Source organism: Sciurus carolinensis, chromosome 1 (genome assembly GCF_902686445.1).
Source record: "Sciurus carolinensis chromosome 1, mSciCar1.2, whole genome shotgun sequence".
Classification (NCBI taxonomy): domain Eukaryota; kingdom Metazoa; phylum Chordata; class Mammalia; order Rodentia; family Sciuridae; genus Sciurus; species Sciurus carolinensis.
The window spans coordinates 3,768,248-3,785,880 of record NC_062213.1 but is presented as its reverse complement, the minus strand read 5'-3'; the positions used below and the strand labels follow the sequence as shown (position 1 = coordinate 3,785,880).

The 17,633-nt window shown below is 50.2% G+C and overlaps 1 protein-coding gene across 1 annotated transcript in view; it reads right to left on the bottom strand.

The window, feature by feature from the left end:
- The window catches only part of Ago2 (argonaute RISC catalytic component 2), a 98,060-nt gene that overhangs the window by 39,470 nt on the left and 40,957 nt on the right, over positions 1-17,633 (bottom strand). The window contains exons 2-3 of the mRNA XM_047540087.1: positions 12,233-12,428; positions 3,059-3,179 (exon numbers count right to left, since the gene is read on the bottom strand). Of these exons, the coding sequence (XP_047396043.1) occupies positions 3,059-3,179; positions 12,233-12,428 (317 nt within the window). The remainder of the gene's footprint in view (positions 1-3,058; positions 3,180-12,232; positions 12,429-17,633) is intronic.

Genomic DNA, 17,633 nt, shown 5'->3' with positions numbered 1-17,633 from the left:
CTTGGTGACACCCTCTGCCAATCACAGTCTCTCGACAGACCTGAGGTAATTTAGGGGAGAGAATGGCAGACTCATCCCCTCCCAGGCAGAGTGACCCAGCAGCGTCTGGAGAGCAGGCCTCATTTGCGTCTGGGCTGCTGGTTGTACCCCGTGGCATGATCTGTGCCCCATTAACACAGCATCCCAAGGGCCCCAACTGAACTATGGTCCTGTGGCCCCAAGTTCTGATCACAGCAGGTGGCTCCATTAGGCCCCTCTGTACATGAGGAATAAGCAGCAGGCATTGCAGGAGGCTGTCTGTGCTGTAGGGACACTATGACTGCCACTTCTGAGCACCAGTCCAGGGCCTGGGGAAGCAACCTCCCCAGCAGACCCCAACACTGAACCCCACACCCTGTTATGAAATCATTAGGTGTGGGAACAGTAATGGGGAGAAACCTGCTTTAGTGTCACTATACAACTAAGAAACAAAGAACTGGAATACGACACTTTGAAGAACACAAAGAAATCGTGTGTGCACCGGGGGGCAGCAAACTCAGAGTAGCAGCTGCACATCTCCAGACTTCCTCAAACAGCTCAGTGGTCAGGCACTAAGCCCTGGAGGTGCCCTGGAGAGAAGGGGTGCTCTGGCATGGCCAGACCCTCCTGGACCCAAGGAGGGTGTCACACCCACTGCACCAGCCAGGCTGGGCTGGAACCACAGTTGCAGGTCACATCCTGAACTGTGACGAGGGAGGGCTTCTGTGACTGCACAGCAACCGACTGTCTTGAAAGGCAGACCACTGCCCCTTCAAATGCCTGGGATGAAAACTAGTCCCAGCCAGTGCATCTGGCAGGGTACACTGGGACCCCTGCATGATGCATACAAGTTTCTGAGTCTGTCTCTTACTTTGGAAAGTGAGGGTGCAGGCCTGGGTGGTCAGGGATCTCTTGACCAAAATACCTGCCTTCCTTCCACACAGGGGTTGGAAGAAAGGCAGGGAGGTGAAGGCCCAAGTGGGAGATCAAGGAGAGGTCTGGGAAGAGCCACCTCAAACAGTGACGTGACTGGCCACCATGCAAAGCCTGGGCAAGAGCCACCAGAGTCCCCACCAAGCCTCTGGCAGGCATGGGTTAAGGGACAGCTGGCGATTCTTACTACAGGTGGTAAAAAGATAAAACAAAAGAGGAGCCCCAAAGATGCCTCTGCTCCATGCCACACAGCAGCACGAGTACAGGAAAGGGGCAGTCCTCAGCTCCCACGGAGCTTCCACCTCCATGTCCCTCACGTGTGGCAGAACCTTGCGAACAAGTGGGAAAGGTGTAGTTAGAAGAGGAGACCATGCCCACTGGACTAAGCTGCACCCGGGGTCTCCAGGAGGCACCGAGTCCCTGAGGTGTCAGCTGGGTGTGTGAAGGCCACTGCAGGCACTGGCACCCCCAGTGATGCTCTGGACTGGGCCAGGATGACAGAGCAGTAACAGCAACCAAGTATCTGTCAAGTGTTCTCACGTCCTGGCAACGGGATGGAGTGCTTCAAACACCTGCTATGCAGAGCGAGGCGCAGGGATTAGGTGCAGCCTCTGGGGCTGGCTGGACACGTGAAGCCCCAGAGCCACTAGCATCTCAGGAAGACCCACCCCTCCTGTCTGTGCCTTCTGGTACGACCTGACCTCTAGTGCTGCTGAGGGGACAGAGTCTTGCCAGCAGAGGCTGCGCTTGGGTCCTGCCACCCAGAGGGGCAAATCTACTCTGGGATCGACTTTCACAATGATACGTTTTGAATTCGAGCAACAAGACTCCCCCGCACCTTCTTAAGGAAAGTTCTCATCATGCCCTCCTGGAGTCTATAAATAGGTACAAACAAAACTGAATCATCCCCTTATGCTTTCCTTTCTTATATAAACAAAACAAATGCAAATTAAACACAAAACTTTAAGACCGATGACTCACATCACAGCATCTTGAATTGCTGAGCTCACACTCAGCCCAGGTGCAGTCAGTCCTGGATTCCTCCACTTGGAACATGTCATGCCCCGCCCTGGGCTGGCAACGACATGCCACGTACCACTGGTGACTCTGGGGATCACCATGAGACCAGAGCCCTTTGGACAGAGTCATGTTACGGCACCTGGGCCTTCAGCCATCATGACATGCTGCCCCCTTCAGCACACAGCACTGGGAGCAGAGGGCCTGCCAGAGATGCAGACAGGCTGGGAGCCGCCCAGGAGCTCACGCGCTTTAAGGTCACCATTAAGATGCAAGAGCACAAACACCTCCAGCTCTGTAGAGGAACAGCGATTTCAGACCCCAAGTCTTCCCTTCCTCAGGGACTCAGGGCTTAAGGACTGGTGGTGTGTGGCATTCCCAGAAGGAATTAGCTGGCACTTTCCCACAGTTGTTAAGTGGCTGGTTTTTCTTGTGTTTGTTAAAGTATGCATAAGGGTTCCTTTGGAGCTGGTCTCTGCTCCTCTACTTACAAGCACCCACCGTCACCCTAGAAAAGACATTTGGTAAAAGCTGATGCCCAGAAATGACAACTTCCAGGGAGAGATTTTATTACTTTTAAAACAAAGCCACAGTAAGGATGAAGGTCACGAGAAAAGGCGGCATTTTACTGTCACAACCTGTCTGGGTTGACAGATGCCCTCTTCTGATTCCCATCCATCGCTGGCTACAGCAGAAAGTGCACTTCATTTTGCCGCCAGTGACGCACACAATCCTGTGTGAGCACACTTCCTCAGTGGTGAAAGGGACAGGCCCAGGTGATAGGGACACGCAGCTAGGCACACTCATGACACGATACACTCCAGCCAAGCACGCTTGTCCATAAGCCTTGCCTGATGCTGGTCTGAGACACACGTTTGGGTGCACACACGCCGTGCAGAATTGCACACTCTATTTAACCCTGGTCACTGCACACGGCACCACAAGGGGGTCTTTCAAGGAGCCTGGGACACAGCACACAGGCAATCAGTGCCTTTCTCCTGGTGAAACAATGCCGTATGTGGTAAGAAGGATTAACCTCAAGTCCATCGGAATTGCACTCTATCCCACTTGACCCAATTTGTGGCCTTACCTTATCTCTCCCAATTGGAAGGGGCATGGCTGTGTAAAGATTCTTCCTTCCATCAAACACTGGTTTCCGATCCCCAAAGATCTGTGTTTTAAAGTGCTGGACCATATGTTCCACTATTTCCCTGAAACGAAGAATTCAAGTCAGTGTCAACAGAAATCAAGGAAAGAGCACTGTAAGATGGCACTTTTCTGACACTGATTTTTAACAGGCCTCCTAAGACCTGAGCTTCCTTTAGTAGCGTGAGTAACCATCAACTTAGGACCTGAAGTGGGTTAATGTTAGTTCAATCTGATCATGCAAGCCCACGTACTTCAGACCATAGGTACTTCTGGAACCTCCAGAATTCCCAAGCCCCCTAAAGAGTGGCACTGATGGATTCTCATCCCAGAGTTGTAGATCAGACACGGGTGCCTCTGCCATGACTGTGCGGGTCTTGCACAGTGTATACACAGCATCCCTGTTGGGTCCAGCTGTGGGTCTCGTGTGACTGGCTTGGCCTTTGGTGCTCCTGGGATCACCAGGACCAATGTACCCTGTGTCACTACCAGAATCACGGCCTTAAAGTTGACTTGAAGCCCAGAGCAGCCTGTCCCAGCTGGCCCGCCAAAATCCAGCCCACCTTCAGAGGCAGCAACTGAGGTCTCAGCACGGTGCGTTCCTCTGTTGTCACCTCAACACAAACCTGATGAACACAACCATATTGTCCTGCTGCTCTGCATGCAGCGGGCCTGAGGCCTCTCTGTATGCCCTTTGCCCCCAGCACACATGTGCAGACCACACTGCAAACGCCAGGGGGCTTGACTGCCTATGGTTCAGAGGCTTAGAATGTAGCCCCCGACCTTCCAGGCTCCAGCTCCTGGAAGTCTTTGCTCGGCACATATCTCCTGGTATCTCAGGGGCTTCGGGGGCAGGTCACTTCACCTCATTAGCTACCTGTCTCTCACACAGGCTGCCTAATGAAGTACTGACATAAAGCCTTGGCCCTCACTTCCCCCAGGCAGATGAGGAGGCTCAGGACCAAACCACACAACAGAAACACACCATGCCAAGGGCCAAATTGCTTATCTAGAAGCAGTAGAACAGAGAACAGGGCACTTCTCAATAAATAATACTGGGGCAACTGGCACCCAGTATTCAAAGAAAGTACTTGAGCCCACACCGCGAGGAGCCTCCCCATGTTAACACTCCCTCTCCTGAGCTGGACTCATCCTGGGGGCTGGTCTGGGGCAGGAGTCAGAGCCCAGCACTGGGCAAGGCACCAGGCACACAGAGGGCAGGCACATCCTAGCCAGACGCTGCCCCAGCAGGACACATAACACCCCTGCCATGGTGACTGCAGACAGCACTGCACTGTCCAGACCTGTGCTGCCAAGAGAGCATCCCTCAGACTCACATGCCACCCGCAAGCCTCAGCAATCCGCTTTTGTGCAAGAGAAGGCACTACTGTTCTGGGTAAAGTCCAAGAGAAACCGGTCACCTAACCTGCTGCCCAATCCTGAATAGCATCTTGTCCTACATGAGCACCCAGCCCTGCAACCCTTCCAGGAATTCCCTCTTCCTTCTTCTAAGATGGTGGCAAGGGTATAACTCTGCGCTTGCTTGGCATGTGTGAGTCCCCAGTGTTCCATCTAAATGAAAACAAAATATAAATGTAGATGAATGAAATTAAATGGTGGTAAAATAACAGGTAACAGAGTTCACCATTTCTGCCGCCGCACGGCACCATGTGAAGCACACAGGGCATGGCGCACATTATCAGTGGTGTGCCACCGCCGGGTCGTTTGTCCACAGACTTTCTCCCTTCCCACCCAAAGTTCCATACCTGTAAGGCACTAACTCCCTGCCCTGTCCCCAGGACACCTGGGAGGACAATCGGGATGCTATTCCCCAAGTCCCTGGATCCAATCTTCCTTGACATCGAGGGGACCTCTGGAAGGCCAGGGGCTGCACTGCACCAGCACGGCTCCCCAGAGAAACCCCTCCCCCAACACAGTCGCAGGCTGTGTCCGGCCTCACTCAGAAGGCCAAGTGCAAGAGGCCACCTGTCCATCTTCTCTGGGCCCCCTGGGCACCCAGCATCTAACAGGGCAGCCCTGGGCTACAGCAGTGAGAACAGTGACCCAGGCCTGCTAGCGTCACTCTCCCCAAGTACCTGGAGCAGAACCACTGGCTCCAGCTCGTGAGAAGCTAGGCAGCAGACGCCATCATCTCCACCTCACATGCGGGGACATCAAGGCACAGAACAGGGAACGCAACATGACAGGGTCTAGGCGAGGCCTCTCTGGGGTCCCTGCTCCTGATCCCCACATGGAGCTGCCGCACAGTAAGCGGAACGTGTTTCCAAGTTGGGAGAAGCTAGTAGGCTCCCCATCAGCTCCTGTTCTTTCTGCCACCATTGTAGAAGATATTACCTCAGTCATTCTTCCATTAACCCCTAATCACATAGGCTTTGAGTTTGTGCATTCACAGTGCTCGAAACATCTCCTGACCAAACCCCTCAGAAGCACCCTTGCTGGTTTACAAACGCAGGGTATATAAAAATAAATGGGCTATCATTTTTTATATAGATGGTATCTGATACCTGGTTTTGAAGCTTGCTGTCTTCCTACTAAGTATCTTAGAGATCTTTCCTTCTCACCTGCATCGTGCCATGACAGTACTGACAAACTGTTCACTGCATTACCCAGAGGGCCCACTTGGCTGGTGTTGAAGGCTGCCCAGAGTTCCACCTTACGTTCACTGGATACTGCTATTCATTCAAACTTTCCCTCCTGACTGACATTTAGGTGATGGTGGTGGTGGTGTGTTTTTTTTGTTTTTGTTTTTGTTTTTTGGGTCATTGTAATATTAAGAATCATCTTCCTTCATCCTGTACATACATGTCAGCTTGAGATGAAAATCTTGAAAGGAGAATCAGCAGCCACAGGATATACAACATTTTATTTTACTGTGCACACCCAACTGCCTTCTGATGTCTAGCTCAATCTGCACTCCCACAGGTGGCTGGCGGGCAGTCCCCCAGCTCAAGTGGGAGGCTGCAGATGCCACCTCTATGCTGCCAGCTCCTTTCCCCGGCCTGAACCAGAGCTGGAGAAGAGCTGGGAAAAAGGGTGGGCTGCAGTGAAGCCTGGCAGTGATGATAACTGTCGTCTTAAACCCCACAGGGCTGCCTGGGCCATGCGTGCAGCCTGGCCATCTCTTAGGGCAGGCACTTCAGAATCTTCGGGCATGTGGATGCATACAGGGGGTGCAGGACAGCCAAGGAGACCTCCATGGGTGACCACCATCTGCTTTCTGCCACGCCAGTCTTTAAAAAGGAAGCCTCTGGGCGCCTAATGGAGACTCAAGACCCCACGGCCACCACGCCAAGCGCAGGAAACAAGCAGTCTTTTCTAGCCTCATTCTAGTTCTGAGACTGCATCCTAGGTCACAGAAGTCCCCACCCCCAAAAACTGAAAAGAAACCAAGAAGTCACAAAGGGTGAGCCAAGAAAAGATCTAGAAAAACCCTCAGTAAAGAAAGCTGTTTAGGTGTGGTGGCGGGCACCTGTAATCCCAGCAACCTGAGAGGTCGAGTCGGGAAGATCACAAGTTCGAGGCCAGCCTCAACAACTCAGTGAGACCCCATCTCAAAATAAGCAAGGCCTAGCGGTATAGCTCAGTGGTAGAGTGCCCCTGGGTTCAATCCTCATAGTGGAAGGAAGGGAGGGAGGAAAGAAAGGAAAGAAAGGGAGAAAAGGGAGAGAAGGAAGGAAGGAAGGAAGGAAGGAAGGAAAGAAGAAAGGAGTTTAACCAGTTGTGCCTGTAGTTTCTGAACCCAGAGTACTCTACCACCTGAGTTATACCCTCTCATTAAATTGCTGAGGCTGGCCTCAAACTTGCAATCCTCCTGTCTCAGCCACCCAGTGCTGGGATTCCAGGTGCGAGGTGCTAGACCCAGCTAGAAACGCTTTTTAGTAAGGGTGTCTTTAATGAACCTCATGCTCTCAACATGTCCCGGGCACACTGAAGGAAACCATTAGCTAGTTTCACAGGTAAAGGAACAGAGTTCTCAGTCACCCATCTTCTTACACGAGCTGTGATCAGAACCAAGCACTGCAGCAAAGACTGCTTACCCACAAGGCACCAGCACACACTGCAGAGCCCAGCAGAGACCAAGATCTCTGCCTCACACAATGTAAAGGTCAGACTTCCTGCCCTAAGCAGCTGCGACAGAACAGAGGCACTGAGAAGCAGGCAGCTGGGGCTGCGGTGACAGAGGGAGGCAGGCACTCAGGGCAGGCCCCACACTGTCCTTGTGCCCTGCTCTGAAGCAGTCCCATCACCACCCACGGTTAGGAGCCCGGAGTTCTGCCTGGCCAAGGCGACACACAGTGGCGTCCAGAACCACACAAGACAGGAATTGCTAGGACAGTGCATCAGAACAGATAGCAACTGGACTCACAGAGCCCGTGTCACCTAACACGCACAGTGCAGGGCCGGGTGGGTCTCAGCGGTGGGGCGCCTGCCTGGCAAGTGTGAGGCAGCACCGAAAAGAAATAAAGAAAATAATAAATAAAAATTAAATAATTATTTCTTTAAAAAAACTCACTGTGGGTGTGATTAAGCCAGAAAGGTGAGGAGTATTCTAAGGTAAAGCCTGTCAACAGGAACAGACCTTGAGATGACACATCTTGTAACCAGCAGACAAGGGCTACTACTACAAACAAGCTATTAGGATAAACACATTCAAGGTCATCAAAAAAAAAGACAGAAATAATGAGTAAAAGGATGAGGAATTATCATTAGAGAATGTGAACTATGAGAAAGAATCAAATGCAAATTCTAGACCTAAAAAGTAGAATTCCTAATGAAAAGTTCACTAGATAGTTACAATAGCAGATCAAATACCACAGAAGGAGGGCAAAGTGATCTTGAAGAAAAGGCAACAAAAAATTATCCCAAATGAAAAAGGGAGAGGGAATTTTGGTTTCATTGGCCTGGAGCAAGCATCAAATGGGCAAACATGCATGTGACTGACAACTCCACGGAGGAGAAAGTGAGGCAGGAAGAGGGTTCGAAGACATTCAGGCCAGCGATTTCCCCCACCTCTTGAAGGACAGCATCACACAGATCAAAACAATGAACGCAGAGAAGGAGGAATACCAAGAAAACTGCACGTAAGCACATCAAAGTCAAACACTGGAAAAGCAAACTTTTAAACTTTAAAGAAAAAAGAAATTACACACCAGGAACCATGATGCAAATGTAGACTGACGTTTCATCAGAAACAGTGGAGTCAGAAGGACAAAATAAGGGCTAAGGATGTGGCTCAGTGTCAGAGCACTTGCCTACCATGAGCAAGGTCCTGGGGTTGATCCCCAGTACTGAAAATAAAAAAGAGAAAGAAAAAAAAAAAAAAGATTTTTTTTTTTTAAGTGGTGGGGAGAAAAACTATCAATCAGTTTTATACCTCAAGCTGGACAAGTAGCTTACACAGAGCATGCACAAGGCCCTGGGTTCAATCCTTGGCCCCTGGGCTGCAGGGATGGGAAGAAGTCTACATTCAGCAAAAATATCCTTCCAAAGTGAGGATGAAACAAAAACACTGGAGCATTTTTTAAAATGCGGGGCCGGGGACATGGCTCAGTGGTAGAGCGCCAGGCCAGCATGCAGGGGGCTCTGGGCCCCGTCCCCAGCAATAAGGCAGTCTTGCCTGCAAAACAGTGAAGGCGGAAGGACATTCTGGGGCTAGAGGAAACAGAGCCTCAAGAGGACACCTGTCCACAGAAAGGAACAAAGAACACTCCATGCAGTCAATGTGGGGAGAGAAGTTTTTCTTTTTTCTTTTTTTTAAATATATTTTTTAGTTTTAGGTGGACATAATACCTTCATTTTATTTTTATGTGGTGCTGAGAATCGAACCCAGGGCCTCACACATGCTAGGTGAGCGCTCTACCACTGAGCCACAACCCCAGCCCCTAGAGAGAACAGCTTTCCTTAATTGTTCACATATAACAACACTGTACTGGGGCTGGAGTTACAACTCAGTGGTAGAGTGCTGGGTTCAATTCTCAGCACCACATATAAATAAATAAAATAAAGATATCATGTTCATCTACAACTAAAAATATTTAAGAAAGGAAAAGAAAGATTAACCAATGCCCCCAGAGTTTCAAAGACTCAGATCTTACCAGAATATGTGCTCTGACCATAAAGGAATGAAATCATAAATCAACATCAACAGGATATTTAAAAATTCCCTAGATACTTAGAAATGGAACAGAACACTTCCACAAGCCCACGGGTTCAAAAAACCACAAGAAAAATGAGAAAATATTTAACTTAATGAAAATTAAAATCAAAATTTACTGGGTTACAGCTGAGACCAAGTTAAGTGGGAAACTTACTACCTTAAATGTTTAAAATTGATAATCTAAACCTAAAGTGAGTAGAAGGGATAAAATAATAAAGATCAAAGCAGGGCTGGGGAGATAGCTCAGTTGGTAGAGTGCTTGCCTGTCAAGCACAAAGCCCTGGGTTTGATCCCCAGCACTGAAAAAAAAAAAGATCAAAGCAGAAAAATGAGAAAAAAAAAAAGTTGATTCTGGGAACAGATGAATGAACTGTAAACCCTTAGTAAGGCCAGTGGAGGAAAAAGAAAAAGACAGGAGTTCAAACCATCAGGACTGAAGTGGGCTTTCACCACAGGTCAGCGACATTGGGGGAATACCCCGAACAGCTTTCTGACAATGACTCAACAACACAGAGGGGGTGGAAAGAATCCTGAAGGCAAACCACCCAAACTGACGTAAAATGAAAACACAAAAAAGCCAAACAGACTGGCATCTGATAGAGCAATTATCTGGCAAAAACATTTCCTATAAAGACAACTTCAGAGCGAATAGTTTCAACAATAAATCCAGTCAAGCGTTTAAGAAAAAGCGACACAGATGATCTTTCATTCTGTTCTTTCAGTACACTGGGAACACCTGATAGCTTACTCAATGACACCTCATAACCCTAGCATCAGCACATGGCGAGGTCGCTGGCGACATGGCTCAGTGATAGAGCACTTGCCTTCCATGCCTGAGGCCCCGGGTTCAACCCCAGCACTGAAAGAAACAAAACAAAACAGAACAAAACCCACAAGAAAATTACACACCAACGCCCCTTCAGACACAGACATAAAAATTCACACCAAAACACTAACAAATTCAATCTAGCACTACACAGAAATAATATGCATTAATTTAACAGAAAAAAAAAAAAGGGGGAAAGAAAAGCATGATCATCTCAGTAGATGCAGAAAAGGTGACTCCAACTTACCACTGAGGACAATTCTCAGCAAACTAGACCAATAAATCCCTCAGCCTGGCAAGAGTCTGAGAGTCTAGAGGAAGATGCCACAGTGAGGCCCGCATCCTACAGACCACAATGAGACAGTATGCTCACCCTTCGACCACTGTGCTCGACTTTCCACTGGGTGTCCCACCCGCATGAAGGCAAGTAAGGAAATAAGACACATTACAAACTGGGAGGAAGCAAAACATCTTTATTAAAAAATAATGAAAAAGTTTTTGACATTTCTATTGAGATACTGTTCACAGAAGCACAAAATCCACCATTAAAAGTGAATTCAGGCAGGTGCATTGGCACACACCTATAAGCCCAGCAACTGGGGAGGCTGAGACAAGAGATCGCAAGTTCAAGAACAGCCTCAGCAACTTAAGGAGACCCTGTCCCAAAATCAAAATCACTGGGGATGGTTCAGTGGTACAGTGCCCCTGGATTCAATCCCCAGTACAAGAAAAAAAGAAAGAAACATGCATAATTCAATGGCTTAGTATATCCCGAGTTTTGCGACCATCACCGCAATCTAGATTTAAAGTATTTTCACCACCCCCATGAAGAAACTCCAAACTCATCAGCAGTCACTCCCCTGCTCCTGGAGGAAATTTTTAAATACTATACACAATAGCAAAGAACACATCAAGTCTTAGAGTTAACATGATCGGAGTTTAAAAATTCCAAGGGGCTTCTAGTAGAATTTGATCAGTTATTTCTATTTATTATTCTGTCTGTTTGGAAAAGCAAAAGACCAAGAACAGGCAAAACAACTGTGAAGAACAGGAGGTCTTGGGTCTCTCTGAGCCATGTCTCCCCAGGACACCTCAGGGAACAAGAGGATGAGTGACTGTGGACAGCAGGACAGAAGCTCACACACACCCACACACGGACCGTCAGCTGATTTCCCTTTCAGATGGGAAAAAATATTTCCAGCAGACTTGCATCTAGACTCTACTAAAATCTACAAACGAATAAAAAGACAACCCAATAAAAATAGAAAAAAAGACTTCGACAGACACCTACTAGAAGCAATATTTAATCAATACTTAATATGTGAACATAAGAATTCTCGCATATGAAAAGGTGCTCCGCTCCCAGTACGACCACCAGGAGAAGCCACTGCAGTCCTCCCAGAAGACTGGCTGCATCCGGAGCACAAGGGCGTGCAGCAGGCGAGACCCTCTCACACTGCTGGTGCAATCACTTTGGACTGTGCTGGGGGAGGTTCACAGGCAGAGAAACCTACACCTGCCTTGCACCTGGCCATTCCTCTCCCAGGTATTTATCTAAGAAAAATGAAAATGTGCACAAAAAGAAAAAGACTTGAGCAAGTGTTCTCAGCAGCTCTATTTATACTGGTCAAAGCTTAGACGGCCCATGCGTCTAAAAGAACGGTGAAAAATAAATAAATTTTGAGTACACAATGAAGTATTTTGTTTTCAAAGTATTTCAAAATAAGAATCAGCTACAGTATACAAAACGATACAGGTGGATCTCCAAAACTAATCCTGGAAAGGGTGGTGTGGAGGCACTCCTCAAAACTCAGAGCTCTACATTTATAGGGTCTGTATTTCATTGTGCTAAAATTGTCAACACTAAAACATTTCTCAAAAACAAATGCAATACAAACTTTTAGGAAAAAAGTTGGAAGGATGCACTGAGAATGAGAGTTGGTTAGTTTAAAACCCTGAGTGTGGAGCTGGGGATACAGCTCAGTTGGTCGAGTGCTTGTCTTGCATGCACAAGGTCCTGGGTTCAATACCCAGCACCACCAAACAACACTGAGTGTGTCTGCACAAAGCTCCCACATCAACCAGCGAAAACGATAAAGAATGGAATGGAATACCTGTTAACTCTCCTTGGGCATTTCTCTGGCTTGATATCCAATTCGTAGTGATAGATGTCAATTTTGGGGATGTCCATTTCAAAGAAGTTGGCCTGGAGTTTGATTGTTCTCCCCGAGGTCCCAAAGTCAGGTCGAGGTGGAGGCTTGAAGGCATATCCTTGGATGGGCGGTGGCGGGGGCCCAGGAGGCGCAAGCACTGGAAAACAGTGGGAGAGCTCCTGTCATCAAGGGCAGCGGACTCACTCCAGGTGCGGCGCACACCCTGCCCTTCCTGCTTCCCGGGGACCCAGCTGTCATCCCTTTTGATGCGTCCTCTACCTTCTCCACGGCCACTCCTCCACTTTTGCTCACACGTTCGTTCCTGCGGGGAAATCTGAGGTTCGCCACCCAGCTGGATGTTCTGAGGCTTGGCCCTTGTCCCTGTACAGAACCTCCTCATCCCAGGGACCCCTAACTGCCAGGCTGGAGGAGTCTGCAGTGTCCCCACTTCTGATGGCTTGGAGGCAACTGATGCTGTGCCATGCCACTCTTTTCCAAATGTTCTGTCCAGATCCTCAAAATGGATTTGCTCTGCTTGGCCCTCTGGGTTCTCACTGGAGGCTCACTGAAGTTCAGACTCTGCGTCCACAGGCACACTTCCTGCCCCAGCCTCCCATCGGAGTGGCCAGGGAACTGTGCAGCGTGCCTCACCTGCCCTGCCTTCCCCTGCTGCCTCCTCTCCTTCTAGCCCCTCACCCCTGCTCAGCTTGGGGCTCCATGTGTCCTGCAGGGGTCCACACAGAAGCCTCCCAGCAGGAGGCAGGAGTCTCCATTTCCCCTGCATCCACCTTCCCAGCTGTAGGCTGGAGTTACTGATTACTTTTGGTTCAAATGCTTCAATGGCTCCCCAACACCCAGGCCACACATTTAGGTACCTACCAGTCCTCGCAATCTGGCCTGCCTCAGTCTAACATTCTGCACTCAGCCAAGAGAGCCGGCCTTCTGCTTCAGACTCCGCCCTGGGGCTCCGCCTGGTGGTCCTGAGGCCCTGCTCAGGCATCATTAGCCAGGACCCCACCCTCCCCGCATCTCAACCTGAGCCTACTCCCATTCCCACTCTAAGCCCTGCAGTCATCTTGTTTGTTGTCTGTTGCCCCCAGGGTCTGGGAGGGCACAACAGGAGCCCAGGACCACTTGATCAACCCTTGCATGGCTATTTCAGAGAGGTACAGGAATGTTCCCAAAATCACAAAGGAAGATGTGCACGCCACTCTGAGTCAGAGGCCAGCCTTCCTGACACCGAGGCTCGGCTCGTGCACACATCTGCCACAGGGCCTGAGAGCACTTGCTATGCGGGCCCACCCGCTGGCGTCTGTCACTCTGGGCAGCCCCAGGTTATCACACCTGGAGTACTTGGAAAGACAGGCTGCATCAAGCACTGGCAAGCTAGAGGAGGCCAAAGGGCAAGGTTCAACTGCGATGAAGGGGTCCCCTTCATCAGGGGTCGAGGCGGAGCCCCACTCTCACTGCTCTTCAGACGCCAGTCTACTCAGAAACACTGGAGACGAGCAGGGGAAGGAAACGCCACCAGCTCACATCTCCAGGCCCGCATATCAGTAAGGCTCACACTGCCAATCCAGGAAAACGCAAGCCCTTGTCCAACCAGGACTACGCTCTTTTCCAGTTACACCCTCTCCTAAAAAGAACTCACTGTACTTAAGTGTTTACTTATAGTCACTGGAAGCAAGTATTTCATTAACAAGCGCAAGTGTGATCTGTGCTTACTGTTCTTCTGCCCTAGAAAAACTCAGTTCTTGCACTGCTTGTGTTTTGCTTTCTAAGGACAAACTAACATGCTCAGGGGTTACTAAGGTCACCGAGTTGTCTCCACAGGTTCCGACTTCAGGGAGGACACTTGTGCAGAGGCAGAACACTCGGTGCCCAGCAGCACACCTGCTGTGCCCCTTCCCTGCTGGGGGCCCAGGAACAACTAACTGCTCTCAAGCAGTTTCCTGTTGTTTTGAGTGCAAGTCACCCCAATGGAGGAAGCTTTTCCCTTTTTTCTTTTTTTCCTTTTTTCTTTTTTTGGCAGTAGTGGGGATAGAATCAGGGTCTTACATGCTGGGCAAGTGCTCTCCCACTGGACTACAACCCCAGTCCAGCCTTTTCACTTTTACTAGAAATATTTTCCACGGCAGACTCTTATGTTACGAGGAATGAAATCACTGTCCACGTGGCTCTGCAAACCAGGAGGTGCCGAACAAAGAGAATACCAACGGACAAATGCTCCAGTTCTCAGGTGTCTCCACCCATCCAACCAAAAAGTAGAAGCAAAGTTACATGAGTGTCCCAGGAAACGCCCACACACAGAGACGCCGATTCTGACCCTGCAGTCCATTTCAGGGCCAGTGCACTCTCCAGGTGGAAAGAACGAGCAGTGCTTGTTGGCAGGCATGATTTACAGAATGCTCATGGACATTCCTGACTAGAGCCTCTCCAGCACAGAGAAGGGGGACACCACTGAGAGGGGACACTCGAGGCCATGACGCAGGAGCGCAGAGACAGCTCCAGCCAGGCTCCTCTTGGCCGGCCACCACAGCTGACGGACTGGTACTTAAGCCCGGCCAGCAGCATAGACTCGGAGCAGGTCCTTTCTCGGGTGGACCCTGCTCCGAAGGAGCATCTCTAAGGCCCCATTCCTTTCACATTTACTGTGGGAAACAAGGAAAACTGCCCACCAGCCTGTGTCACCAACCCAAATGAATAAAAGCAATGAGAAAATACAAAAGCAATATATTTATAAAATGAACAATTTCACAAGATAGTTGTTCCTTGCTCCTGGGAATCATGAAAATACCGACAACTTCACTGGAAGACACATGGAATAGAAAATACCAAGTTAAAGCCATGAAAGTTTTCCAAGCAGAGGGAGTGGGCCTGCACTTCCTCCCTGGGGAAGGAAATTCCCCCTGAATAACAGGAACCCTTTGCAGGGCCTCGAGCCCTGGGAGAGCGCCTGGGCTATTTTTATCACTCACTGGGAGTCCCAAAGATAAGTGGAGGATCAGACCAAAGCACTGGAGAGAGGGTGGCAGAGGGACGCAGGGCACACACCCATGGAGAGGAAGCAGGCGCAGAGGGCAGGGCCGCTCCTGTGTGCTGCAGGCTCTGGGCCTGATGGGCAGAGATGTGCCAAGATGGAAAGCACACGCTCCAGGAGGCCGGGAGAGAAGCAGGGCACCAGGGCAGCCAGATGCGCTACACATCAGCTCTAATTTCACCGAAAGACAAGTTTTCTATTGAACAAATGGGAGCCCAAGTAATAGGCTGGGGTGGGGCATCTATGGAGATGCCTGGCTCCTGCTCTCTGCTCCACTCCTCCTGGCCTCATTCTAGCTGCAGCCATGCTGCCTGCCCACACAGGCCCAAGGGACTGTGCCTCGTCCCCAGGGTCCTAGACACCTCCAGGTCCCCAGCAGGCACTTCCTCCAGGCCACAGGTAGCACACCAGTGCTTTTCGTCTGGCAGTGGGTCACACAGCCTTGTTTTAAATACTTTCCACCTGTTTCTGTCTTGTTTCTGGAGTCGATGTGAAAAGAAGGAACATCCTGCTTTTTTGTCCAGGATTCCCTGGATGATAACAGTGGGAAGGGACCCCGGCGGCTCCAGGAAGGGGTAATGTCTGTCGTTGCTCTGCACATTAATGACATACCCCTTGGCTAGGGATTCCCTGTTGAGCATGTCCCCTAGCAGTGAGACTCCTGAGGCCCAGAACCCAGCAGTGTCAGGGACAGAGTGGGTATAAGTGTTTGCTGACTTGCAGGTCACTCAGCACAGCAGTGGTAAGATCCTGTTTTTAGAGAGAAGCAGCGTGTAACTGACTTACTGTGTGAGCAGCTGGGTCACCACCAAGTCTCGATGTGGATAGCAGATGCCAAGAGGTGCGCCTGTGAATGAGGCTTCTGAAGGACCAGATAGCCCTCCCTAAGTGCCCAGGGCTTACAAATGTTCACACTAAATAATATAAATACTCCGCTGAGGCCCCTTGAGGCAGCCTCCTCATCGTGGAAGAACCAGAGTAGTCAGAGGACGCCCTTTTGCCACACTGAGCTACCTGCCCTGCTGCCCTTCCACCCAGCAATGCAAACCCAACCCTCCTGACACACCTTTACTCCTCCAGGATAGACTCTAGCCTCTGGCTTGCAGCTTCTGGACTTCCAGATCAATTGCCCTATGAGTCTGGCCCTGGCCCATGCACCAACCCAGGCTCAGAGCCCCATCCTATCCCAGAAGGACCCTTGCACACGTTGCTTTGTGGGTGTTCCCAGCCCTGGAATACACTGAGTTCAAGGCTGAGCCCAGCAGCAATAGGACCCTGCTCCCTGCTTCTCTGCCTCCCTCAACCCCAGAACCAACACTCCTGTGCCACACCATGATTCTGAGGGGGGTGAGTAGTGGTTGTGGTTTTGACATCCTGTGCTCCCTGGGAAACCACAGACTCCCTGGCCATCTTTCCCTTGGGACAAGCCTACATACAAAGGTTGGTAGGCAAGTCCCTGGCACCAGAGTCCTCACCAGGAAAGCTTCTCGGGCCATCATCGTCCCAGCACTGGTCCTGACCACTGTATGCTGGTGGCAAGTCACCTGGTACCCAAGAGTTGGAATTTTCACCCCTGGAACTCAAGGTTGCAAACTGTTCTCCTATTCACTAGGAATGTGTACAGTAAGCCACTGCAAGGCCAGCAGTACTTGCCAACCCAACAGAAGACACAGCTGTCCCCACATCACACAACAGTCATTAACAAGGCCACAAAGTGCACTTCAAATCACCTGCTTTGGGTCCTTGTAATCAAATGTGATGAAGAACTCATGTGATACTTTGTCACATTTTATTCGGTGTTTTGATGGCCAAATCTCAGTACAATTGGCTTCGTCTGCCATCCTATGTTTTGTTTTGTCCTTGAAAATCATTATTTGGAAAGGATTCCTCATGAGCGTCACCAGGCTGACCTAACCTTTGAGAACCACCTCTCCTGGGGCACAGTGGCCTCTCTAACCAGAGAAGATGGTGCCTCAGCTTGAGGACATCACCCAAGCCTGCCCTGGGGCAAGCTGGGCAGGGCCTGCTATTCCTCTGCCACAGTCCCTGGGCATGTCACCTGCCAGGGTTCTGAGGAGCAGCTCCGGGACAGGCTCCACGCACTGCAGTCCAGCAGGGGCCCTGCTGTCTCCATGGCTGCACTGATGTGCTCCGAGCTCACAATGTACCAGCTGCCATGACAACCATGCTCTCTTGCGCACGTCTGTCTTACCACACAGGCTGCCTGGGTGTGGGTGGGGCTCAGTGCTGGTAATCAGAAAGCAGTCATCCTGACCAACCTCACAGCCATGCCTCAATGCTGCCTGGAGAGCCAGCAAGCCG